At 41.7% G+C, this 26,020-nt stretch overlaps 2 protein-coding genes across 3 annotated transcripts in view; both read left to right on the plus strand.

Annotated features, from left to right (window-relative positions):
* LOC106598907 (putative ATP-dependent DNA helicase HFM1) overlaps nucleotides 1–13,534 on the plus strand; it is a 29,213-nt gene extending 15,679 nt beyond the window's left edge. Inside the window, exons 17-40 of the mRNA XM_014189928.3 lie at nucleotides 647–741; nucleotides 963–1,096; nucleotides 1,571–1,618; nucleotides 1,740–1,820; nucleotides 2,042–2,133; nucleotides 2,300–2,406; nucleotides 2,496–2,543; nucleotides 2,689–2,786; nucleotides 2,910–3,044; nucleotides 3,430–3,515; nucleotides 3,741–3,824; nucleotides 4,032–4,189; nucleotides 8,179–8,282; nucleotides 8,467–8,673; nucleotides 8,789–8,866; nucleotides 8,986–9,110; nucleotides 9,358–9,440; nucleotides 9,559–9,665; nucleotides 9,794–9,883; nucleotides 10,101–10,766; nucleotides 10,881–10,953; nucleotides 11,175–11,280; nucleotides 12,383–12,522; nucleotides 12,648–13,534. Of these exons, the coding sequence (XP_014045403.1) occupies nucleotides 647–741; nucleotides 963–1,096; nucleotides 1,571–1,618; nucleotides 1,740–1,820; nucleotides 2,042–2,133; nucleotides 2,300–2,406; nucleotides 2,496–2,543; nucleotides 2,689–2,786; nucleotides 2,910–3,044; nucleotides 3,430–3,515; nucleotides 3,741–3,824; nucleotides 4,032–4,189; nucleotides 8,179–8,282; nucleotides 8,467–8,673; nucleotides 8,789–8,866; nucleotides 8,986–9,110; nucleotides 9,358–9,440; nucleotides 9,559–9,665; nucleotides 9,794–9,883; nucleotides 10,101–10,766; nucleotides 10,881–10,953; nucleotides 11,175–11,280; nucleotides 12,383–12,522; nucleotides 12,648–12,714 (3,012 nt within the window). The 3' untranslated portion in view covers nucleotides 12,715–13,534. The remainder of the gene's footprint in view (nucleotides 1–646; nucleotides 742–962; nucleotides 1,097–1,570; nucleotides 1,619–1,739; nucleotides 1,821–2,041; nucleotides 2,134–2,299; nucleotides 2,407–2,495; nucleotides 2,544–2,688; nucleotides 2,787–2,909; nucleotides 3,045–3,429; nucleotides 3,516–3,740; nucleotides 3,825–4,031; nucleotides 4,190–8,178; nucleotides 8,283–8,466; nucleotides 8,674–8,788; nucleotides 8,867–8,985; nucleotides 9,111–9,357; nucleotides 9,441–9,558; nucleotides 9,666–9,793; nucleotides 9,884–10,100; nucleotides 10,767–10,880; nucleotides 10,954–11,174; nucleotides 11,281–12,382; nucleotides 12,523–12,647) is intronic.
* A 4,582-nt stretch (nucleotides 13,535–18,116) lies between these two features.
* On the plus strand, nucleotides 18,117–25,985 carry cdc7 (cell division cycle 7 homolog (S. cerevisiae)). 2 transcript variants are annotated; one of them, XM_014189934.3, is made up of 11 exons: nucleotides 18,117–18,297; nucleotides 19,725–19,835; nucleotides 19,939–20,025; nucleotides 20,171–20,306; nucleotides 20,734–20,827; nucleotides 20,916–21,058; nucleotides 21,329–21,599; nucleotides 21,854–21,955; nucleotides 22,256–22,529; nucleotides 22,694–22,843; nucleotides 25,434–25,985. In XM_014189934.3, exons 2-11 carry the CDS (start codon nucleotides 19,745–19,747, stop codon nucleotides 25,793–25,795), a joined length of 1,710 nt encoding a protein of 569 aa, XP_014045409.1. In that variant the 5' UTR covers nucleotides 18,117–18,297; nucleotides 19,725–19,744; the 3' UTR covers nucleotides 25,796–25,985. The 2 variants fall into 2 exon arrangements, with proteins under 2 accessions (XP_014045409.1, XP_014045411.1); XM_014189936.3 differs by having other exon boundaries at nucleotides 21,329–21,392.
* Nucleotides 25,986–26,020: the final 35 nt, after the last annotated feature.

The raw sequence follows: 26,020 nt of genomic DNA on the forward strand, positions 1-26,020 counted from the left end.
GAGTTTCAGAATAAAGTTCTTTGTTTCTGGCCATTTTGAGCCTGTAATTGAACCCACAAATGCTGATGCTCCAGATACTCAACTAGTCTAAAGAAGGCCAGTTTTATTGCTTCTTTAATCAGAACCGTTTTCAGCTGTGCTAACATAATTGCAAAAGGGTTTTCTAACGATCAATTAGCCTTTTAAAAGGATCAACTTGGATTAGCTAACACAACATGCCATTGAAAAACAGGAGTGATGGTTACTGATAATGGCCCTCTGTACGCCTATGTAGATATTCCATTAAAAATCTGCCGTTTCCAGCTACAATAGTCATTTACAACATTAACGTCTGCACTGTATTTCTGATCAATTTGATGTTATTTTAATGGACAAAAAAAATGCTTTTCTTTCAAAAACAAGGACATTTCTAAGTGATCCAAACATTTTGAACAGTAGTGTAAATGTTTTCTTCCACTTTGACATTACAGAGTATTTTGTGTAGATTGTTGACAAAAATGACAATTAAATCGATTTTAATCCCACTTTGTAACCAGGGGTCTAAATACGTTTGCAAGGCACTGTATCCATGGCAGCAGTGTCACTGAAAGTGGACGGTCCATTGATTTGATATAAGAGTTTGACTCTGAATTATTTTCCTCTCCAGTTTGATACGTCAGCAACCGCAGTGATCATGACCAAGACTCACACCAAAGACAAGTACATGCAGTTCATGAATGGGGCAGAAATTATTGAGAGCAGGTATAGTGATGGGTTACTTCTACTGTACAGTGTCAAAGTTCCACAACACTTGTTTCAGAGTGTAGTTTATATGATTGGTTTTACATTAATTTGTATGATACAGTACATTGTGATGATGATTGTTTGACTACATAAACCGGTACCTTTCTTTAAATCTCTGTTTGATTTCATACACTTTGTGGTTCACATTGAGGTTGAAGTATTTTTGTCCTCCTCCACAGCCTGCACACCCACCTTGTGGAGCACCTGAACGCTGAGATCGTCCTCCACACCATCTCAGACGTCAACATGGCCCTGGACTGGATCCGCTCCACCTTCCTCTACATCAGAGCACTGAAGAACCCCAAACACTATGGTAAGTACACACAGACTGGACATCACCCAGTCATTATTAGCATTAGCCAGCATCGTTAGCATGGATGCTAGTCTATTTCAGCACCAGTCAGCTACATCGTTAGCATGGATGCTCGACTATTTCAGTATGAACGAGTTAGCCTAGCACCCATGCTAACAATCTATTTCAATATTAACCAGTTAGCCTAGCACCCATGCTAACAATATATTTCAGCAGTAGTCAGCTACGTCATTAGCATGGATGCTAGGCTATTTCATTATTAACCAGTTAGATTCTCAGTATGGGTGCTAGGCTATTTCAGTATTAACAGTTAGATTGTTAACATGGATGCTAGCTTATTATAGTACAGTTAATAGCATGTACTTAGAATATCTCACTACATCCTTACAACAGTTTCTCAAACGTCATAAATGTCACAGACATACATTGGCACATCATACGTGAGAAAACAACTGTCCATACTTTTTGTTGCAGGTTTTTCCACCGACTTGGACCGATGTGGGATCGAAGCCAAATTGCAAGGTGTGGCATTCATATGTTTTCTTTGTTAATATGGACTTTGTATCTGAAAACACAGAACATCTCTATCATGTGTTTGTGTAGTAACTAACTGTATTATGTCTCTCCATACTCTCTGCTCCAGAGCTCTGTCTGAAGAACCTGAACTCCCTGGCCTCCATTGGTCTGCTCTCCATGGATGAGGATGTCAACATCAAAGCTACAGGTTGAGAGAGGCAACCCATTTTGTTTTTTGCGTGGCCACTATGGCCTTTTACGGTTTGTTTCATTAGTTATAATCAGAAGTGTACAACAACTAACAAACCCTGTACATGTTTGTTGTTATTCAATACAGATATCTCCTTCATTTGCTTTCCAGCATCGAAAAGCCATTGTACTCAAGTCTGTTCTTTTCTTGACATGTGTAATTGTGCTCATCCCCTACAGAGGCAGGCAGGTTGATGGCCAGGTACTGTGTGGCATTTGACACCATGAAGCAGTTCAGCAAGGTGACTGGCACTGAGACCTTACCTGAGCTGGTAGGTATACAGTAATACGGTAACACAGTAGCATCTCTCATATGCACATACACTGTTTTTATTGAGTTTCTGTATTGTGTTGTTTGTTACATAGGAAATTAGATGAGTTGAGTAGATTTTGTATTGAGAATCCCACTGAAATGGAAGCTGGCTCTTCTTCACACAGATAGAATTGATGGCGAAGGGCAAAGAGTTCACTGACGTGCAGCTGAGAGTGAATGAGAAGAGAACTCTGAACACGTTGAACAAGGACAAGAACAGGATCACAATCAGGTTAGAGTACAATCCAATGATACATTGTAAGAAGAGGTGAAGTGACATACAAAAAATGTAAATGCTCATATCTGGGCTTTTTTATCCAGGTATCCCATGGAGGGAAAGATCAAAAACAATGAGATGAAGGTGAACTGGTAAGTCAAGCAGAGGCCCGTACAGTGTGCCAACATGAGAAGATGGAGGATGACATTGACGCCACCATGTATTCCCTTTGGGTGAATCTCAAATTTATTTTCTTGAACTTCGTCTCTTTCCCACTATACCCGTCTTTCACCTCAGCTTGATTCAGGCCCAGTTTGGCTCCATTCCAATCCAAGAGTTTGGACTCACACAAGACACTGGTAGAATCTTCCGGAATGGAGTCAGAATCAGCAGATGTAAGTCATCAATCACTTTACATTTTGATAGTAGAAGATGGTTTGCATTGAGCCTTGTCTGATAAGCAAGCTTCCTTTGAAAAAACACTCTTTGATCCAAGATGTGTTTTGATTACGAACCAGGTTTGGCAGAGTTTCTAAACCAGCGCTCCAAGACAGGCTTCTCTGCTCTGCTCAACTCCCTGATACTGGCCAAGTGCTTCAGTGCCAAGTTGTGGGAGAACTCTCCTTATGTCTCAAAGCAGCTTGAGAAAATAGGTAGGAAGACATTGAAACATGACAAAAAATACTGTCAATGCTTGTGGAAAATGTGTAGTTAATGGTTACTATGCTATTACTATGTTCAGAGACCCTTTTTAAGAAATCTATTGACCAACTGATTTATTCCTAGACAAATTAAAGTAGTACAGTTGCTGTGAGCATAGAAATATAGTGGTCCCGTGTGGCTCAGTTGGTTGAGCCACACGGGTTGTACTGGTCCCGTGGGGGACCAGTACAAAAATGTATGCCCTCACTACTGTAAGTCTGCTAAATTAGAAATGTATATGGAATAATGAGGCTTATTCATTAAAATGATAAATGAGATTCTATTTATAATATAATTATATATGTCTGTAATGGCACAAATGACTATCTGTTCCAGGGTTGACTCTTTCAGCCGCCATGGTGAACGCTGGGCTCACCACCTTCAATAAGATAGAGAAGACCAACGCCAGGGAACTGGAGCTGGTGAGCATGCATCCTCTATAGATGACTATAACAAAGTCATTCATTTAAACACCCCGTTGTTTCAATTTCTCCATGGTTTATTGACATACCCACTGAAACAAAAATGCAGTTTCATGGCTTTCAATTAAATCAGTCTTTCAAATGTTATTCATAAAGCCCCTTTCTACGTCAAGAGTCGTCACAAAGTGCTTTCACATACAATAAATGCAAATATTTGCTGTCTAGATCGTCAACAGACATCCTCCATTCGGAAACCAAATCAGAGAGGCTATCATCAATCTTCCCAAGTATGAAGTTCGTTTGGAGCAGGTAAAAACCTTTGCTTTGGTTGAATTTTTGTTAGAACGGAAAAGGTGATTAAGATGAATCATTGTAGCAATATTTGGTTTCGGGTCATAACAGAATTTTTTCCACTTATATAATTTAATATTACGGCTGAGTATCTTTTCAATTACTGATCAATTAATACATCTCCCCAACAACCTTTGATTTCATTTTTTATTTCTCACGTTTTAGCTTCCAAGATACAACGTCGCCACCGCAGAGATTGTGGTGACTGTGAACGTGAAGAACCACGAACAGCTGCTGTCAAAGAGAACTGCTCCTGACCACCACTATGTCACCATGATCATCGGGGACTGTGACAACAACGTGGTCTTCCTGCAAAAACTCACGTAAGATAAGGAGGACTGACATTTCGAGTCACACACACACACACACAGACTGATACATGCATAGAGACACACTTTATCTAAAGCTTGCCGGTAGAGACAACTTGTTAAAAGCGTATTGTAGGATGTTTTAAAAGTTCATACATGATAACAAGTTATAAAGCATTATACCTGCAGGCAGGGTTCCCCAAAGGGCCAAAATTGGCCCGTGGGGGGTTTTATTTGGCCCCCAAGTTTAAGCAACAAAACAAATACTAATATTCAATCAAGGGTTTTTCTTTTTTTTTTTACTATTTTCTACATTGTAGAATAATAGTGAAGACATCAAAACTATGAAATAACACATGGAATATTTTATATTCTTCAAAGTAGCCACCCTTTGCCTTGATGACAGCACACTCTTGGCATTCTCTCAACCAGCTTTATGAGGTAGTCACCTGGAATGCATTTCAATTAACAGGTGTGCCTTGTTAAAAGTTAAATAGTGGAATTTATTTCCTTAATGCGTTTGAGCCAGTCAGTTGTGTTGTGACAAGGTAGGGGTGGTATACAGAAGATGGACCTATTTGGTAAAAGGCCAAGTCCATATTACGGCAAGAACAGCTCAAATAAGCAAAGAGAAACGACAGTGCATCATTACTTTAAGACATGAAGGTCAGTCAGTCGGGAAAATGTCAAGAACTTTGAAATTTTCTTCAAGTGCAGTCGCAAAAACCATCAAGCGCTATGATGAAACTGGCTCTCATGAGGACCGCCACAGGAAAGGAAGTCCCAGAGGTACCTCTGCTGCAGAGGATAAGTTCATTAGAGTTATCAGCCTCAGAAATTGCTGCCCAAATAAATGCTTCACAGAGTTCAAGTAACAGACACATCTCAACAACAACTGTTCAGAGGAGACTGCGTGAATCAGGCCTTCATGGTTGAATTGCTGAAAAGAAACCACTACTAAAGGACACCAATAAGAAGAAGAGACTTGCTTAGGCCAAGAAACACGAGCAATGGACATTAGACCGGTGGAAATCTGTCCTTTCGTCTGATGAGTCCAAATGTTACATTTTTGGTTCCAACCGCTGTGTCTTTGTGAGACGCAGAGTAGGTAAACGGATGATCTCTGCATGTGTGGTTCCCACCGTGAAGCATGGAGGAGATGGTGTGGGGGTGCTTTGCTGGTGACACTGTCTATGGTTTATTTAGAATTCAAGGCACTCTTAACCAGCATGGCTACCACAGCATTCTGCAGCGATACGCCATCCCATCTGGTTTGTGCTTAGTGGGACTATCATTCGTTTTTCAACAGGACAATGACCGAACACACCTCCAGGCTGTGTAAGGGCTATTTGACCAAGAAGAAGAGTGAGGGAGTGCTGCATCAGATGACCTGGCCTCCACAATCACCTGACCTCAACCCAATTGATATGGTTTGGGATGAGTTGGACCACAGAGTGAAGGAAAAGCAGCCAACAAGTGCTCAGCGTATGTAGGAACTCCTTCAAGACTGTTGGAAAAGCATTCCAGGTGAAGCTGGTTGAGAGAAAGTATGCAAAGCTGTCATCAAGGCAAAGGTTGGTTACTTTGAAGAATCTCAAATATAAAATACATTTTGATTTGTTTTATACTTTTTTGGTTACTACATGATTACATGTGTTATTTCACCGTTTTGACGTCTTCACTGTTATTCTACAATGTAGAAAATAGTAAAAAATAAAGAAAAACCTTTGAATGAGTAGGTGTGTCCAAACTTTTGACTGGTACTGTATATTAATGTCTGTTAATTTTGTTGTGAGTTTTCACTGTAAAAACACCAAGAAATAGCTGCAAGTGGTTTTAATTTAAGAAATCCTTTCCAGGTATTCCCACCCATAATAGAGAGACACATCATCTTATACAAATGTAAACAAGGTTTGAAATTATTGTTTCAATCAAACATATCTGTTTGGGATTCCTGCAGTCAATTTGCGGTCTAAAATGCTGATTGGCTGACAGCCGTGGTATACCAGACCGTATACCACGGGTATGACAAAACAGTTATTTTTGCTGCTAATTTTGTTGGTAACCAGGTTATAATAGCAACAAGGCACCTCAGAGGTTTGTGGTATATGGCCAATATACCACGGCAAAGGGCTGTATCCAGGCACTCTGCGTTGCCGTGGTATATTGGCCATACAGTGAGGGGGGAAAAGTATTTGATCCCCCTGCTGATTTTGTACGTTTGCCCACTGACAAAGAAATTATCAGTCTATAATTTTAATGGTAGGTTTATTTCAACAGTGAGAGACAGAATAACAACAAAGAAATCCTGAAAACCGCATGTCAAAAATGTAATAAAATTCTTTGCATTTTAATGAGGGAAATAAGTATTTGACCCCTCTGCAAAACATGACTTAATACTTGTTGGCAAAACCCTTGTTTGCAATCACAGAGGTCAGACGTTTCTTGTAGTTGGTCACCAGGTTTGCACACATCTCAGGAGGGATTTTGTCCCACTCCTCTTTGCAGATCTTCTCCAAGTCATTAAGGTTTCGAGGCTGACGTTTGGCAACTCGAACCTTCAGCTCCCTCCACAGATTTTCTATGGGATTAAGGCTAGGCCACTCCAGGACCTTAATGTGCTTCTTCTTGGGCCACTCCTTTGTTGCCTTGGCCGTGTGTTTTGGGTCATTGTCATGCTGGAATACCCATCCACGACCCATTTTCAATGCCCTGGCTGAGGGAAGGAGGTTCTCACCCAAGATTTGACAGTACATGGCCCCGTCCATCGTCCCTTTGATGCGGTGACGTTGTCCTGTCCCCTTAGCAGAAAAACACCCCCAAAGCATAATGTTTCCACCTCCATGTTTGACGGTGGGGATGGTGTTCTTGGGGTCATAGGCAGCATTCCTCCTCCATCAAACACGGCGAGTTGAGTTGATGCCAAAGAGCTCCATTTTGGTCTCATCTGACCACAACACTTTCACCCAGTTGTCCTCTGAATCATTCAGATGTTCATTGGCAAACTTCAGATGGGCATGAATATGTGCTTTCTTGAGCAGGGGGACCTTGCGGGCGCTGCAGGATTTCACTCCTTCACGGCGTAGTGTGTTACCAATTGTTTTCTTGGTGACTATGGTCCCAGCTGCCTTGAGATCATTGACAAGATCCTCCCGTGTAGTTCTGGGCTGATTCCTCACCGTTCTCATGATCATTGCAACTCCACGAGGTGAGATCTTGCATGGAGCCCCAGGCCGAGGGAGATTGACAGTTATTTTGTGTTTCTTCCATTTGCGAATAATCGCACCAACTGTTGTCACCTTCTCACCAAGCTGCTTGGCGATGGTCTTGTAGCCCATTCCAGCCTTGTGTAGGTCTACAATCTTGTCCCTGACATCCTTGGAGAGCTCTTTTGTCTTGGCCATAGTGGAGAGTTTGGAACCTGATTGATTGAGTGCTTCTGTGGACAGGTGTCTTTTATACAGGTAACAAACTGAGATTAGGAGCACTCCCTTTAAGTGTGCTCCTAATCTCAGCTCGTTACCTGTATAAAAGACACCTGGGAGCCAGAAATCTTTCTGATTGAGAGGGGGTCAAATACTTATTTCCCTCATTAAAATGCAAATCAATTTATAACATTTTTGACATGCGTTTTTCTGGATTTTTTTGTTGTTATTCTGTCTCTCACTGTTCAAATAAACCTACCATTCAAATTATAGACTGATACTTTCTTTGTCAGTGGGCAAACGTACAAAATCAGCAGGGGATCAAATAATTTTTTCCCTCACTGTATACCACACCGCCTTTGGGCCTTATTGCTTAATTATATTCCGGACCCCTGACCATTCGCTCAAGAAAGAAAATCGTCTCGCGGCTGAATCTAGTTGAGGATTCCTGCCTGCAGGCTTTAGGTAACGTGTTACCGTCATACACTCAGACAGGGAAAACAGTGAAAGAAATAGAGCAAGACCAAGAAAGAGAAAGAGTGATGAAATGGAGAGTTACTGTGTTGTGTGTTCCTCCAGAGACTTGATGCTGTTGAAGTCGGGAAGCTGGTCAAAGAAGATCGAAGTTGCGAAAGCATCCAAAGGAGAGGAGATCAATGTGAATCTGGTCAGCTCAGAATACGGTCAGGCAGCTAACTATCAGGACATTTTTCTCTCACTTTTATTATAGATTTGTGTTCAAATACATTTCTACAAACTGCTTCAAACTTGTAAAAGGCAGTTTAAGTAGAGTGGAATTGTTTAATTGAGATTTATTAAAAGTAAGAATATATTCTGTTAAGTACATTGAGATCTTCCTCTCTTCAGTGGGGTTGGACATTCAACAGAAGTTTAGTCCCTTCTTCTCTGGACCGAAGAGGTACGGAGCTGAATCACTCACACCTGAGCAACACAACACCGTGCAGCAGGCACAGGCTAATGCTCAGAGATCACAGGGTGCAACACAGAGAACACAGCCAACAGCTCAGGAAACACAGAAAAGAAACTCCACATCCACATGTGCCACAGAAAAGGGTAGACTTATTCAATACCTTACATTTGTATACTTTGAGCTATTGCTAAGTTGTACTTGCGGACTCACAAGGACTGTTCCAACTTCCGTTATCTTTTTTTCCTCACTGAAATACAGGTTCCTCACAATCAGATCCAGGCAAAAGACAATGTAACCACTTATGCAAAAACAAGGATCAATGTGGCCACGACTGCTGTGAGTCATGTTTTTTGTCCTCAAACTCTCCATTGCTCAATTGACACTTAGAATCATTCAAATTGTTTATTCACAAATTATTACATTGTTTTTTCAATTTCCTCCTATCTGTTTCCCAGGTAAAACTGGAGTGCCGGGGGTTCTGAAAAGGCAGATGAATCAGCATTCGAGTTTCACCTCCTACCTCCAAGACCTGAAGACCAGGAGTGACACACTGATGGAGACACCAGTCAAACGCCTCAAGGTGGGAGAACAACTGACAACAGCTGCAGCAGTTGTTTAAAATATAACCCCTTTGGGCTAACATTCTAATTTGAGAGAGAGAGAGGCTCAAAACAAAATACTTATTCATACTGTCACATAAATCATGCATTGAAGTTAAAGACGATTGACACGTGTTTCATGATCATTTGCTGATTTGTCATCGACTAACTGAACGAGGAACTTTTACCTGAGTTAATGTTTCATCTGCCTGTTGCTGGTTCCTTTAGATGAGAATGAATGGCGGGATGGGAGCTGCGAACATGCAGCAGTTCTCTTATTCACCTAAGCCAATCCTACCTGCTTCTTCCAGGTACGTACCCTCCTTTACCCAAAACATTTACCCAAAACATAATTAGCTTGGAGTTAATTGATTACTAATCCAAACTGTATCTGACACATTCCAAATCTTTTCTTAACTTGTTTTGAAGGTATGAAGGTAACCAGTATGGCGCTTTGGCAAGACCACAGAGTGTAGATTCAGCTGACGACTTTGCAACACCCCAAGAGATGGCTTATGTTGTGACCTATGGCCATGGTATGTTTAGTATCGAAATGCTTCTAGAGGCTTCTAACTCCATTCACCTTCAATACAGCAGTGTGGTAGTGAAATGGTGCTAAATGGACACTTGAGAGGAGTAACTGAACATATGTGTGTCTCTACAGAGTATAATGACTACCTGGAAGACATATCTCAGACAACGGGAGATTTGGAACCACCACCTGTTCAACTTCAAACCCTTACGGAGTTACAAAGTAGGACGTCTCAGTTACAAAAAAAAACCTATGTCATACTGTTTTTGTTGTTGTTTTTTAAGCTGTTATATCCCACGATTCCATGAAATAGACCTATTGTAGATTCAATAAAATTTACACACAGATTATTTTCTAGTAGACTACTTCCTTCAAATTTACTGCAAACGGACAATAACGTGTTCTCACAATCATAACCAATCCATATTTTTGTTTTAAGGCACTTCAATGTGGAGGAAGCCCAATGCCTACGATGGAAGATCCCTCAGCCAAAGCACCCCCCAAAGCACCCCGCAAAGCCAGAGCAGGGGTTACCCTCAGAGTCACAGCACCCCCCAGAGCCAGAGCAGGAGTTACCCTCAGAGCCACAGCACCCGCCAGAGCAGGGGTTACCCTCAGAGTCACAGCACCCCCCAGAGCCAGAGCAGGGGTTACCCTCAGAGTCACAGCACCCGCCAGAGCAGGGGTTACCCTCAGAGTCACAGCACCCCCCAGAGCCAGAGCAGGGGTTACCCTCAGAGTCACAGCACCCCCCAAAGCAGGGGTTTCCCTCAGAGTAATAGCACCCCCGAGAGCAGGGGTTACTCCCAAAGTATCTCTCAGAGCCAGAGCAGATGTTACCCTCCGAGTCAAAGCATCGCCCAAACCCAAAGCAGGGGTAACAGTACCCCCCAAAACCAGAGCAGGTCTTTTTCTCCGAGTTCCATTGTAGACTTGACCGACGACAGTGGTTGCTTCTCATCGTCAATCACCCCCAGCGTGACCTTTGACCTGGGAGACGAGTGGGACGATTTTGACGACGACAACTTGGTGCACTCCAACGAGAAACCATGCACCACTGTTGCTAAAACTAAAGGGGTGGACCTGGACTGTGATAGGCCAAAAGGTATTCTAAGAGGGAGCCATTTTTGAACATATCAATGTTAAAAATGTATTTTTTTTGTTCATTCTTTTTCAGTGGGGCAAATGATTTAATAGTTAAATGTATTGATGTTTTCAGGAAACTCCACACCACTACCATCCACTTGCTTACTGCCCAAACCCCGCTTCACTACATCCAATTCCCCACTCAGGTGAGCTCAGCTCGTAACAAACTAGGACTTCACTGTTCCACAAGCTGTCAAACCCCTGTCATTTCACTGAATGAAATATCTATAGTCTATCCCAGCGAGCAAAACTGGTTTCTGGTTGAAGAGACGTCAGTAGAAAGGAACTTGGTACTGTTGCAAATATTTGATAAATGTGACCCTGAGCAATTGATTATCAATGTTATGTCATGATTTGTGTGTCTCAGGTCGACCTCCCCAGTTGTTTCTCAGATACCAGTTACTACTCTCCCAGTCAGACCACACAACCCCCAGGCTACTGCTAGCTGGAGCCACTCTGACAACAAGGCCACAGTGAGTTACTATCTACCCATAGTATCAGTTGACTTTATCTCAATGCTGGATCTGAGGTCAACATGAAACTGACAGCAGACAAAGCCAAGGCTTCTGTTCTTATATACAATCAGTGTCCAGTTTATTAGGTACACCACTCTGTTCACAAAAATGGTTTGCTCCTACAGACTGAGTCACGTGGCCGTGGCTTGCTATATAAAGCAGAAAGACAGGCATCAAAAGCATTCAGTTACTGTTTGATTGAATGTTAGAATGGGCAAAACAAGTGACCTAAGCGACTTTGAGAGTGGTAGGATCGGCGGTGCCAGGCGCGCCGGTTCCAGTATTAGAAACGGCCGGCCTCCTGGGCTATTCACGCACAACTGTGTCTAGGGTTTACCGAGAATGGTACGACAAACAAAAAACATCCAGTCAGCGGCAGTCCTGTGGGCGAAAACAGCTCGTTTATGAGAGGTCGAAGGAGAAGGGAAAGAATCAGCAAATACATGGTGGTACAACAGTGTTGTGCAGAACGGCATCTTGGAACACACAACTCGGCTGTACTTGTCACAGATGGGCTATTGCAGCAGACAACCACACCGGGTTCCACTCCTATCAGCTAAAAATAACAAGAAGCGGCTCAAGTGGGCACATGATCACCAACACTGGACAATTGACGAGTGGAAAAACATTGCCCGGTCTGACGAATCCTGGTTCTTGTTGCGTCGTGCTGATGGCAGAGTCAGGATTTGGCGTAAGCAGCATGAGTCCATGGACCCATCCTGCCCAATGGTGTAATAGTGCGGGGAATGTTTTCCTGGCACACCTTCGGTCCCTTGATACCAATTGAGCAAAGTTTGAACGCAATACCTTGTAGAATCCATGCCCCAAAGAATTCAGGCTATTCTGGAGTAAAACAGGGGTCTGACCCAGTACTAGATGGGTGTACCTAATAAACTGGCCCCTGAGTGTAGAATGAAAAGTTACCTTTTATCACACAATTCACATGCTTTGAAATCAAAGATAGCAGGGGATGGCAATGTTATGTTTTAGGTTTAGCAGCCCATTTGTTTCAGTACACGTTTGAAAAGTAGTCTGAAACACACATCTTTGCCCTCTGCAGAGGACATTCAGTGAACCCCCCATGAAAACACCACCCTCCTACCCAAAACAGACTGACACCAGCTTGCCCCCCCTGGGAGAACGGTTTGATTTCTTCTCAAAGACGACTATCCCAAACAATGACAATGTGACTGGCAAAAGGTAAGGAGGGACTATAGAGAAATAATACTTCCTTTTCTTAACTTTTTTCATACATACTAATTGAAATCATGATTATGAATTAACTTTATATCATTGACAGACGGCATTAATCTTCATCATTGCAGGCTCCAGGGAGAGGATTACAGCAAGGAAGTGGAGGCATTCATGGGGATATTTGATGGACTATTTTAGTAGTGTTTATAGTTGTATGGACTGGTTCCATGATAATGTTTCATGGTGATTTGTCATGTTATTGTGTATGTAATTTTTTATACTGTTATTTATACTGTTTGGTGTTTTAGATTCACTGTTAGATTTACTGTTGGTCCTATTTGAAAATGTTTATCTAGGAGTATGAACGTTCAATCGTCATTAGCAGGATTCCAAAAATGTCATATTTCTATGTACTTTATTAAATTAACACAATATTTATTCAGAGGAAGTCTGAGGGTGTAGAGAGCAATAGTAATGGTGTCATGGACCATATAATGACGTTTTATTCCCTTTAGTGGACTGTCTTTAAATTGCAGCTTGTAGCTGCACTTCCTGTGCTCACTATGGGAGAAGACAGTAGGGGATGTAACTCTGAGCTGGATGTAACATACAGTATAGCATCCAGCTCAGAGTTACATCCAGCATCCAGCTTTAGTTACATCCAGTATCCAAATCAGAGTTACATCAAGCTCACAGTTACATCCAGGATCCGGCTCAGAGTTGAATCCGCCTCACAGTAACATCCAGCATCCTGCTGCACTTCCTGTGCTTGCGATGGGAGAAGATGAAGAATCCAGATAGCAGTTGGTTGTTGTTACCTAAAAGTTCACAATTTCTATATGTAAAATGTTCATACCTTCATCCTGTATTTGATAGCCCTTAAGCTGGCACCATCTGTACGTATTTACGTTCCTGTATGTTTTTTTTATGCTTACATGTTATTAAGTAATTTCCTACTTTTTGCCTCATCAAATAAATTGCTAGCCAAACAGTCCTAACTGTTAGCGGTCAACCATTAGCCATTGCCATAGAGATGTATTGTTTAGCCCAGCTGTTCGCTAGCCCCATTCAAATGTATGGTGCATTCGGAAAAGTATTTAGACCCCTTGACTTTTTCCACATTTTGTTACGTTACATTCTTATTCTAAAGTTGATTAAATTGCTTTTTTTCCAAATCAATCGACACACAATACCCCATAATGACAAAGCAAAACCAGGTTTAGAAGAATAATTTTTTTAAACTGAAATATAACGTTTGCATAGGTATTCAGACCCTTTACTCAGTACTTTGTTGAAGCACATTTGGCAGCGATTACAGCCTCGAGTCTTCTTGGGTATGACACTACAAGCTTGGCACACCTGTATTTGGGGAGTTTCTCCCATTCTTCTCTGCAGATCCTCTCAAACTCTGTCAGGTTGGATGGGGAGCGTCGGTGTACAGCTATTTTGAGTTCTCTCCAGAGATGTTCGATCGGGTTCAAGTCCGGGCTCTGGCTGGGCCACTCAAGGACATTCAGAGAATTGTCCTGAAACCACTCCTGCGTTGTCTTGGCTGTGTGCTTAGGGTCGTTTTCCTGTTGGATGGTGAACCTTCGCCCCAGTCTGAGGTCCTGAGTGCTCTGGAGCAGGTTTTCATCTAGGATCTCTCTGTACTTTGCTCCGTTCATCTTCCCCTCGATCCTGACTAGTCTCCCAGTCCCTGCTGCTGAAAAACATCCCCACAGCATGATGCTTCCACCACCATGTTTCACTGTAGGGATGGTGCCAGGTTTCCTCCAGACATGACGCTTGACATTCAGGCCAAAGAGTTCAATCTTGGTTTCATCAGACCAGAGAACCTTTTTTCTTATGGTCTGAGTCTTTAGGTGCCTGTTGGCAATATCCAAGTGGGCTGTCATGTGCCTTTTACTGAGGAGTGGCTTCCGTCTGGGCACTCTACCAGGCCTGATTGGTGGAGTGCTGGAGAGATGGTTGTCCTTCTGGAAGGTTCTCCCATCTCCACAGAGGAACTCTGTCAGAGTGGCCTCCCTAACCAATGCCCTTCTCCCTCGATTGCTCAGTTTGATCGGGCGGCCAGCTCTAGGAAGAGTCTTGGTGATTCCAAACTTCTTCCATTTAAGAATGATGGAGGCCACTGTGTTCTTGGGGACTTTCAATGCTGCAGACATGGTACCCTTCCCCAGATCTATGCCTCGACACCATCCTGTCTCGGAGCTCTACGGACAATCCCTTCAACCTCATGGCTTGGTTTTTACTCTTGACATACATACATAACTGTGGGATCTTATATAGACAGGTGTGTGCCTTTCAAAATCATGTCCAATCAATTGAATTTACCACAAGTGGATTCCAATCAAGTTGTAGAAACATCAAGGATGGTCAATGGAAACAGGATGCACCTAAGCTCAATTTCGATTATCATAGCATAGGGTCTGAATACTTATGTAAATTTAAGGTATTTCTGTTTATTTGTAATACATTTGAAAACATTTCTAAAAACCTGTTTTCACGTTGTCGTTATGGGGTATTGTGTGTAGATTGACGAGGAAAATGTTATATTTCATCCATTTTAGAATGAGGCTGTAACGTAACAAATTATGGAAAAAGTCAAGGGGTCTGAATACTTTCCGAAGGCACTGTTTGTAGCTACTATTTTCCTAATTATCGCTACTTTGTATGCAAATGTGTGGGTTTTTTTGTGTATTTTTTTTACCCCTTTTTCTCCCAAAATGTGTAGTATTCAATTGGTAGTTACAGTCTTGTCTAATAGCTGCAACTCCCGTACGGGCTCGGGAGAAGCGAAGGTCGAGAGCTGTGCGTCCTCTGAAACACAACCAAGCTGCACTGCTTCTTGACACAATGCCCACTTAACCCAGAAGCCAGCCGCACCAATGTGTAGGAAAGAACACCGTACATCTGGCGACTGTGTCAGCGTTCACTGCGCCCGGCCTGCCACAGGAGTGCGCACCGCCTGGACTCGAACCCAGAATCTCTACTGGCACAGCTAGCACTGCGCCACTCCGGAGGCCCAACAAATATATGTTTATATCAGATTTTTTTTATTATTCATCAAACCTGTAATTGACCCACACAATGTTGTTTTGTCACTGTCATAGGTTATTCAGCTATTCATGTACCCTATGTGTTAAGATATGGTACTCTACTTACTTTTTGTATCTATCCTGTGTGCACGTGTTGCAGTTTTACACTTCTGAGTTAAATCAACTAAAGATACTGTGTCTCCAGGCGGAAACATGGAAGACTTAGTGATTAAGACGACAGTGTAGCTAAAAATTTGTTTTAATAAAGCGCTCAATGGGAGTAAAGCTTTATTGAGGACAGCACAAATGGCGTCTTTTTGTAGGCACCAACTCCTGCATGGTTCATTGGAAAAAGACTATGGGAAAATTAATGTTTTTTTTTTTTTGATAAACTCCAAAATAAGGTCTGTGGTAAACACAGGTTTAGGAGATAACTTTCATCAGCTATCGTCACTTTTTGTGTAACATGTATGTAATTAAAAAAAAGCACAAAGGCTTGTAGTCCTAAAAACCGGGAATGATTTACCTCTTTTTTTTTTATTAACAACAAATCAATTCAGGAAGTACATGTGAGAACAAAAGTATATATGATTTATATACAATGGACAATTGGGCTAGGGGGTACAATATCACATTACGCAAAGAACTTAAGGGACATACTTATAATTCTAACAGCTTTTTTTTGATAGAGTATTTAATTGTCTTAAAATATAGTTCAATTTATTTTTGTAAGGTAAGATTTTTTTTGTTTTTTTTTGTTTGTTAGTCTAGAGATACCTTCAGCCTTGGTTATTAGGACTCTTCCTTTTCAAGATAAATCCCTCTGAAGCCATTGATTTAGCTTCTTCTGGGGTTTTTTAATAAGAGGTTTAAAATTTAGTAAGCCTCTAGACTTCTGATCCTTTGTAATGGTTATGCCTAAATATGTAAGTTCTTCTTTCACTGGAATACAATAATATGAAGGTGTCACACAATCTTTGACAGCCATCAGTTCACATTTATTAATGTTAAGATATAAACCAGATGCTTTGGAAAAGGATTGTATCACATTGATCGATATGGGAATTTGGTTAGCATCTTTCAGAAAAAGTGTAGTATCGTCAGCCAGCTGGCTTATAATAATTTCTTTACCAGCTATGGAAATACCTATTATATAAAGAATTTGTAAGAGGTTGGGTGATTAATAAAAACAGGTACGGCGAGATAGGACAACCTTGCCTAATTCCTCTCTTTAACTCAAATCTTGGTGAGGTGCCATATTTCAATTTGATAGAGTTGTTACCATTTGTATAGAGAGTCTTAATAGCCTTACAGAAAAAAATCCCCAAAGCAAAGTCTCTCAATGGAGTGGAAGAGGAACTGATGCTCTACTGTGTCAAATGCTTTATAAAAATCTAAAAATAATATGAAGCTATCCTCGGTTATTAGGTCTGAGTAGTCAAGTATGTCTAATACTAGTCTGACATTGTTAGAAATATGTCTGTTCCTCATAAAGCCAGACTGTGTTTCATCAATGATTGCATCCAGGACTTCTTTAATTATTTTTGCAAGCAGTAAGGCTAATATCTTATAGTCATTATTAAGAAGACAAATTGGACGCCAGTTATCGATGAGCAGCACTTATTTTTTAGGCTAAGGTATCAGTGTTATTAACCCCTGACTCATTGTAGGAGGGAGAACATTGTTTTTAATACTCTCTAAAAATGACTTGAAATAGGAAGGGAGCGACTTGTTCAGAAAATAATCTGTAAAATTCTGATGTAATTCCATCAACACCTGGTGATTTATTGTTCTTTAGATGTTTGATAGACTCTATAATCTCCTCAATTTTGATGGGTTCATCACACTGTTTAGACTCTATATCACTGATAGTGAACATTATTCAGTGAGTCAAAAAACATCTGTGGATTCCTGACAGTACGTAGAGCTATACAATTTTCTGGTATGTTCAGTGTTCCCGGGCGCCGAAGACGTGGATGTCGATTAAGGCAACCCCCTGAACCTCTCTGATTGAGGTGTTGGGTTAAATGCGGAAGACACATTTCAGTTGAAGGCATTCAGTTGTACAACTGACTAGGTATCCCCATTTTCTTTCAACCATTTCTATGGGCAAAATAAATGGGGAAAGAATAGGGTTTTGGAATAAATGCCGAAAATAAGGTCTGAGGTTAACACAGGTTTATGAGATCCAATACGTTTTGTTCTATAGAACAGTCAGTGAGCATGACCTTTATTAATTATGAAGCCTTTATTAATTATGAAGCCTTTATGTGCGTTTGTTTAATTTATTACATAATTCACAAAAAGTGACGTTAGCTGATTGAGATTATCTCATATAACAAAACGTATGAGATCTCCTAAGCCTGTGTTTACCACAGACCTTATTTTCGGCGTTTATCAAAAAACTTTACAACAACTCCATACATTTCCATAGGCTTTGTTCAAAGAACCATGGTGCAGTTAGTGCATACAAAAAAGACGCCATTACTAGAAAAATATATAAAACCTGAAAAACGTGTGTGCGTATCACGTCAAACGTCATTTGACGTACATTTTTAGCGCGGAGTTTGTTGTTTGCGGAAAAGGAGAGTTGGAAGAGCACTTCTGGATTTGTTTGTCTTTTATAAAGTTCTGCTTTGTAATATTCCAGGATATCTTTTTTTTATATTTTTGAATTTGTCTCAGAGAGTATTAAATTAGTCTCATCGGCTATCCTTTACAAGCGATTTGTACGATAAAGGTAAATTAAAGTTTTGTAATGTCAATTCGATTAGCAAAGAACTTTGCTGGCTAGCTCAGCTAGTTAGCCTAGGTTGATGATGGGATATATTTTGAACCTAGACGTTAACAAAATTAGCTAAACAGCAAGTACCTTAGTAGTTCAAAGCTGTCTTGTAATATATACTGAACAACAATATAAACGCAACAATTTCAAAGATTTTTCTGAGTTACAGTTCATATAAGGAAATCGATCAATTGAAATAAATTAATTTGGCCCTAATCTATGGATTTCACATGACTGGGCAGTGGCGCGTCCATGGTAGGGCCAGGGAGGGCATCGGCCCACTCATTTGGGAGCCAGTCCCAGCCAACCAGCCAATGAGTTTTTACCTCAAAAAAAGCTTTATTACAGACTGAAATACTCCCCAGCACCCCGCCTTCCCCCTCTGACGATCCTGCAGGTGAAGGGCCTTGGCTGGCGTGGTTATACATGGTCTGCGGTAGTGAGGCCAGTTGGACGTACTGCCAAATTCTCTAAAATAACATTGGAGCCAGCTTATGGTAGAGAAATTATCCTAAAATTCTCAGGAAACAGCTCTGGTGGACATTCCTGCAGTCAGCATGCCAATTGCACGCTCTTTCATAACTTGGGACATTTGTGGCATTGTGTTGCGTGACAGAACTGCACATTTTAGTGGCCTTTTATTGTCCACAGCACAAGGTGCACCTGTGTAATGATCATGCTGTTTAATCAGCTTCTTGATTAGCCACACCTGTCAGGTGGATGGATTATCTTGACAAAGGATCAAATTCTCATCAAGGGATGTAAACAAATTTGCGCAAAACATTTGTGAGAAAAAAGCTTTTTGTGCTTATGGATAAGTTCTGGGATCTTTTATTTTAGCTCATGAAACATTGGACCAGCACTTTACATGTTGCGTTTTATATTTTTGTTCAGTGTACATTCTCCAAACTAGAAGCTAGCTAGTTGAGCTTGTAGCTAGTTGTTCAGTTCTGTGTTGTTTGAATAGTATACAATTGAGTAATATCAGCATAAAGTACCTTTTTTTTGTATCTGCTTGTTTCCTTATTAAAAACCATGTTTCAACATAGTTAGCTAGTCAAACCAGTGTAGCAGATTGCTAAAAGTCAGCTAACTTGCCAGCTATCCCATGCACAGTAACTTGGTTAGCTGACAGTTGCTCTGCAGAATAATCGGTCTGTACTCGGTCATTGTGCCTCTAGTCAACCCGCATCTTGACTGTCACAAACAGAGCACAGGAAGATCTGTATTACAGAAACTCGACATATGCTAAACATTATGTTGATCACTCTAAACTAAATATTAACTTTAGTCAACTTAAATTTCCCAATTACATGTTAACATTTCATCACATTCATCGTGTCAGAATTGTCACTGGTTTAAATGCTCATCTGTATTTCTAGATCCACAGTCCTCAGAACAAATGGAAGTCATTCCCTCTGTCTGCGATGAAGCCAACAGCAGAGAAAGTCAAGTCAAAGCCGACAAGCACATTGGAAGGAGAAAACTATCAAGTGAGTTTGATCGTGCAACAGGAAGTAGGGGCATTGTTTCGGTGATATTGGCTTTACCAATTATGTTATGCCTTCTCTATGGTAACTTTCTATTTTTCTCCAGTGGATGTGGAGAATGACATTGAGTACCTCTACGAAGCTGTTCCTCAGCTCTCCACAGTTTTCCACATTTTAGACAAAATTGGTGAAGGTATGTAGTAGTACTCTGTATGTCTTCATATGCAGACAACTGCAGGTTAGCCACAGTTTGGCAATTAACAAATATCAGTTAAAAAAAAGGGTTATCTTATATCAGTTGTTGTTGGCAAAACAACAAAATACTTTGTTTTGTGTAGGTACTTTCAGTTCAGTGTACCTGGGTGAGGCTCTGATGGCCAATGGGACGAAAGAGAACTTTGCCCTGAAGCACCTCATCCCCACCAGTCACCCTGTGAGGATCGCTGCAGAGCTCCAGTGCCTCACTGTGGCTGGGTAAGTCTCACTTCACATGCTCTGGGTGTAGGAACAATATTACCACAAGAACTAATATTTTCATTGACTGATCAACTTGTAGAGGAACACTCTCTCAACAGATGCATGAATAGGATTGCACTGCATTAGTTTACAGTTTAGAACAGGGGTCTCCAATGAGTCGATCGCACAGATTTTATAGGGCCCCCCTTAGTTGTTTATGAACCATTATTTTACCAGGTATATTGGCAGTAAAAACAGTGCACTACTTTCTCTTGTACACTAATGTTCCCGGGGGAGAGGAGGAGAAGAATGTGACTATTTGAAAGCTAGAAAAAGGAGCATGCGACATGTTTGAGTTTTTAAAAGTATCTCTCATGCTAAAAAAGGTTGGAGATCCCTGGTTTAGACAACACAATGTTCTCAATGTTTTTCTTCCCTCTTTAAGTGGAAAAGAAAACGTCATGGGTGTGACCTACTGCTTCAGAAAGGATGATCACTGTGTGATTGTTATGCCTTATATGGAGCATCAAACCTTTGTGGTGAGTCAATACTGTTACCTGGTTTGTGTGTTTATACCTTGTTTGTGGCATAACACTAGCAATGTGATGGAAATCTTTCTCCTATCAGGATATCATTGGCCTGCTGAGTTTCGAGGAGGTGCGTCAGTATATCTACCACCTGCTGAAAGCCCTCCGACACATCCACCAGTTTGGCATCATCCACCGTGACATCAAGCCCACCAACTTCCTATACAACCGCCAGGAGAAGATGTGAGTGCTGAATACCTCTGTATCACTGGAGCTAACCTTCAGCTCTATATGACACTCTGGAATACTTGACTCAGTCAGTCAGGTCCAGAGATCATGTCTTCTGGTCTGCGGTCCACATTTTGGACTGAGATCATTAATCTCCTGTCTTGAATGGTCTCTATTCCAAAATCAAGCATTTATAAACCACTTAAATGTTTGCTACATGCAACTCCCCCACATTTTTGGGGAGTGCGTATTCCTACCATATATTGTTTTCATGGTGGTTTGCAGGTTTGCCCTGGTGGACTTTGGGCTGGCACAGGGCACGACCGACACCCAGATCGAGCTGTTGAAGGTGGCGAAGCAGAAGACCCAGAAGGGTGGGGGCTCCACGGGGAAACCGGAGACATCACAGGGGAAACGGGCACCAACCTCCCTAGCCCCACCTCTACAATCACTTTCACACCCCAGGACCTCAGCACCTCACTCTTCCTCCTCCACTTCTTCTTCCACTTCCTCAAAACCAGCATTCACCTCCACCACCCGCTCTAAACACACCAAGGTTGTCTGCACTGGATCTATCTCTTGCACTTCATTTGGTTACAGTGGTGTTATGGTATTTGTCTAGGCTTAGTTTTATTAACTCATTGACCATACAGTGTTGTGATACTCTGAAGACGTTTTGAGCTGAAAACACACTTCAGGGATGTTGCAATGCATACGGTGACATGTAGTATATATGCTTTATGTACTTTGTCTGCAGTGTTCGTTAGTGACATGATGTGACTTAGTTACATTTTTTGTTTTTAAAACCAGGAGTTCTCAGGTCTGTGTAAAGCACCGCGGGCCGTGTTTGGAGAGAGGAACCTGAATAGCTTTACCCCCGTCCCCACCAAAACCACTGACCCCAAGATAGAGGTAGGAAATGCTTGCCTTCTCTCCTCTTACATTCAATCCATAGCTACTCTGTTGTCCAGTGTATATTGAACACATTTGATTGACAGACATATTGCCGCACAAGTTTGGTATACTTTTCAGTTCTCTCTTAGCTAGCTGTAACTCTGTTTTAGTCTTTTGGAGTTGTCACCAACAAATACATGTTTCTGGATACTCAGTTAGACTGCGCTCCAGCAGTAACAAACCAGACGATGAACTGCAGATTCTTTTGGAAAGACTTTCCTCCGATCATAACAATCCTTTGTCTCCATGTTGGGCCAGCTGGTGAAGCCCACCAAAACAGAGGACCCTGCCACACGCAAGTTTGTCTCTGCCCACCGGCGCCCAGTACCTGTCAGGACCCCTGTCAGCAACCAGAGACCCAACCAGAGGATGACCCCTGCTGCGGTCAACCTGGGCTTCACCTGCAGCTGCTACTCCACCGACAGAGTCTGTAACATCTGTATGTCCAGGAAACAGCAGGTGGCCCCCAGGGCCGGAACCCCTGGCTTCAGAGCACCAGAGGTCCTGACCAAGTGTCCCAACCAGGGAACAGGTAAGGCTAACGGACACCATCCTCAGCAGTGCTACACCTCACATCTCTACTAATACTCCTCTCCACTGCAATATCGCTCTCTGCATTGGAAATAAGAATGTGTTCTTAATAATATTTCACAGTACATGTCAACTTGTTTATTTTTCACTCCTGTCTCCCTGCAGCCATAGACATTTGGTCAGCTGGTGTGATCCTGCTCTCCCTGCTGAGTGGCAGATACCCCTTCTTCAAAGCCAGTGACGACCTCATCGCCCTCACACAGATCATGACCATCCGAGGCTCCCGAGAAACCATCCAGGCTGCCAAGACGTTCGGTGTGTATTTGTCTTATCAACCATGTTTGACAGCCATTGTCGATGGTGACGACATCTTGATGTCACAAACGATGGTTTAGCATATTTGAACTTGACTTTACCGCTGGAATCTGGCAACGCATGACAGCGCAGCTCAGTGAGCACAAAGCAGGGCAACATGCTAAATGGCCTATTGCCCATAGCCTAAATGTTTAATACGTATGTGGTAGTTTGACTATTAACAATGTGGATTGTAGAAAGAGGAGAGCGCCGAAGCAGCTGAACATGTCACATGGGGTCCAACGAGTTTTCTTCCTCCGTCTGATGATCATGGGCCTTTTGCAGCGGACACGCCGTTGTCTGGCTTGTTGTTATAAAATCTTTGTTTATTTTTCTCCCCAATTCCCTTTCGATTTGAATGTGACTTTTTGACCTAGGTATAGCCTATTCTTTCATGATCAAACATGGAATGAATCTATAGGCCTAACAGAGTTCCATCTCAGAATAGCCTGAACAAAAACATAGTGTAGTAATAATGAGAGAGGGAACAAACAATTGCAAGATAGACTAATCGAACAGGAAGTCCACATTTCGTTTTTGCTTTACTTTACCAAAGTGTTGGCAAAATAAATTGTGCCGTCGGAAAATCCCTCCTTGCAAACCAAACAGCCAATAATATATGCCTACACTAGGGTATTGTCAATAAAATTTGCAGTAAATGTTACTTTGACAAGTTAAACTTAGAAACTAACATTTTTGTAATATTGCCAGTGTTTATTCATGTCCTTGAATTGCGCATCGGGCATAAGCTCCCGCAGCAGCATTTTAAATAAATGGGAACAAAAAATAAATGTAATTATGAGTCTGTCGGAATTGTCTCGCAAACATTTATTTTGAATAGCTTACAAATTGTACATACAAAAGTCAACAACAATCAGATAAAACAAATGTATTATTTAGTCTATAATTAAGCAATAAGGCCTGAGGGGGTGTGGTATATGGCCAACATGCTACGCTAAGTGTTCTTCGGCATGGCGCAACGAGGTGCCTTATTGCTATTATAAACTGGTTACCAATGTAATTGGAGCAGTAAAAATACATGTTTTGTCATACCTGTGGTATTCCGTCTAATATACCACGGCTGTTGCCAATTAGCATTCAGGGCTGGAACCATCCAGTTTATAACATTCTTTAACACTTTAATGAACATTGGCTTAGGCCTTTTGCCTATCGAACTGTAAAAATCCTAAATATACAATCACATAACCAATGTATTATTTAACACTTAAAAATGAATAAACATTGGCTTAGGCTAAAAACAAATAGGAAAAGGGGCTGTAACTGTACAAAATCTAAATGTAGCCCTACAAGTTACAAAATGTAAAAGTAGCCTAAACAAAATAAGTACGGAAATATTTTAGCCTGTGTCTTTCAAATAAGATGCAATTGGAAACTCAGCTTAGCGAATTTGTAAATGTTGAGGTTTGTAGTCTGTCCATCCTTTGCCCTAATTATCGTTTTGCATATTTTGCAAGTGACTTCGATCAGGTCTGCTGGCTCACCTTTATAATTCGTCCTGAAACCGAAGAACTGCCAAACGGGTGAAGACGTTTCTTTCCCAACCCAGTCAGCCACTGTTTGTTTTTTTCTGATTTAGTGCCAGGCAGACTATACTGACCACAACTACTACAAATGGTTATCTGTACTGGTGTACAACTAAAGTAACTAAGGTGAAACTTAACGTTGCTAGGGAAATTACCCAAGTTGCGCTGTGATTTCGATGCTAAATATCATATATAAAAAAAAATGTAATGCTGCCATGTGGACAGCCAATAGGGTCGTCCCCGGCAGGAAGAAGACACTGCATCTGACCAGCCAGAGAACAGTGTCAGCTCCTGCTGGATGAGAGGGTAGGTAGCCCCAGGGCCGGGAAGCCTCCTATCCATCTAGGAGAAGTGGTCTGTTGGATTATTGACTTTCTTTTTCATGTCTTCCCTGGAGGGGACGAGGGTGTGGTCAACTCTACCACTCTGCCCCCTTTTCTGCAGGGCCACACCCCAGGTCCCTCACATCTCCTTGGACCCTCAACTGCTCCTCAATCTTCGTACAGACCTTTTTGTCTGTAATATCATTTCCTCTCCTTCCTCCATGGTATTTCTGTTGTTGCTCTTCAGACTCTTCTGTGCCCTAGGATGCTTGAATAGGCCACAGAAAGACATCTTGGTTGTTGCTTCGTTGCTTGTTGAAGCAACACAGCACCAGATCGAGTCACAAGCCATTGTATTTGCAAAGTTATAACTGTGAAATAAGTTCACCTACGTCAGAGGAAAGTCCTGTATCTTGATGTCACAATGGGCCTACCTAAGACTTATCAATGTAATTGTTTGGATAATCTAATTTCCTTTTAGTCATGTCACTTAAAAAACAGCAGTAAGAGGCTCCAATTAGTAATGTAGCTTAGTTCATAACTTTATAAAGAGCCATTTACAAAAAAAGCTAAACTATTTACATTTGAGTCGAATTATAAGAGTAAGGGCATGATGCCACTGGTAATATTAAAAATGGTGAAGTACAGCAGTCTGACCATAACATGACCATTATTCAACCACAGGTAAATCAGTGGTGTGCAGCCGCGAGCTTCCCCGGCAGGACCTGAAGACCCTGTGTGAAACCCTCAGAGGAAGGAGACTATCCCCGGATGATGAGGCCACACCACATCCTCACAGAGACACTGCAACACGCCACCACACCCATGACTCCCCCATCTCCACTCATCCCCCTGGGGAGCCCTCCAGACAGCACCACCCAGAGGAAGACCAGACCCTAGAAGAGTCTGAGGCCCAGGATGAGAGGGGATGGGACAGGGTGCCTGACGAAGCCTACGACCTGCTGGATAGACTGCTGGACCTGAATCCAGCCAAACGCATCACAGCTGCACAGGGACTGCAGCATCCACTTTTTACTGACCTGTGAGATTACTCTTTTCACTCGTCTTTGCCCTGACTGCCGTTGTCCCCATTCCCAGCCAAGGGGTGTGTGAATTTCAAGTTTATGTGAAGATGTGCTATTTACTTGAATTGTTCCATGTTACCATTTAATTTATGATTGTCTTGTTTAATATAAAATTGTACTTACATTCTCAGAATAAAATTTATTAAAGCACTCTTGGGAACTGATGAAGACATTTGCACAGCAGGG

This window comes from Salmo salar, chromosome 03 (assembly GCF_965601325.2).
Source record: "Salmo salar chromosome 03, fSalSal1, whole genome shotgun sequence".
NCBI classification, from domain to species: Eukaryota; Metazoa; Chordata; class Actinopteri; order Salmoniformes; family Salmonidae; genus Salmo; species Salmo salar.

Coding starts and splice junctions, on each gene's coding strand:
- cdc7 (XM_014189934.3), top strand. CDS start 19,745: ATGGAAGTCATTCCCTCTGTCTGCGATGAAGCCAACAGCAGAGAAAGT. Junction 20,307..20,733: donor CAGTGCCTCACTGTGGCTGG/GTAAGTCTCACT, acceptor TCCCTCTTTAAG/TGGAAAAGAAAACGTCATGG. Junction 21,600..21,853: donor CCCGCTCTAAACACACCAAG/GTTGTCTGCACT, acceptor TTTTAAAACCAG/GAGTTCTCAGGTCTGTGTAA.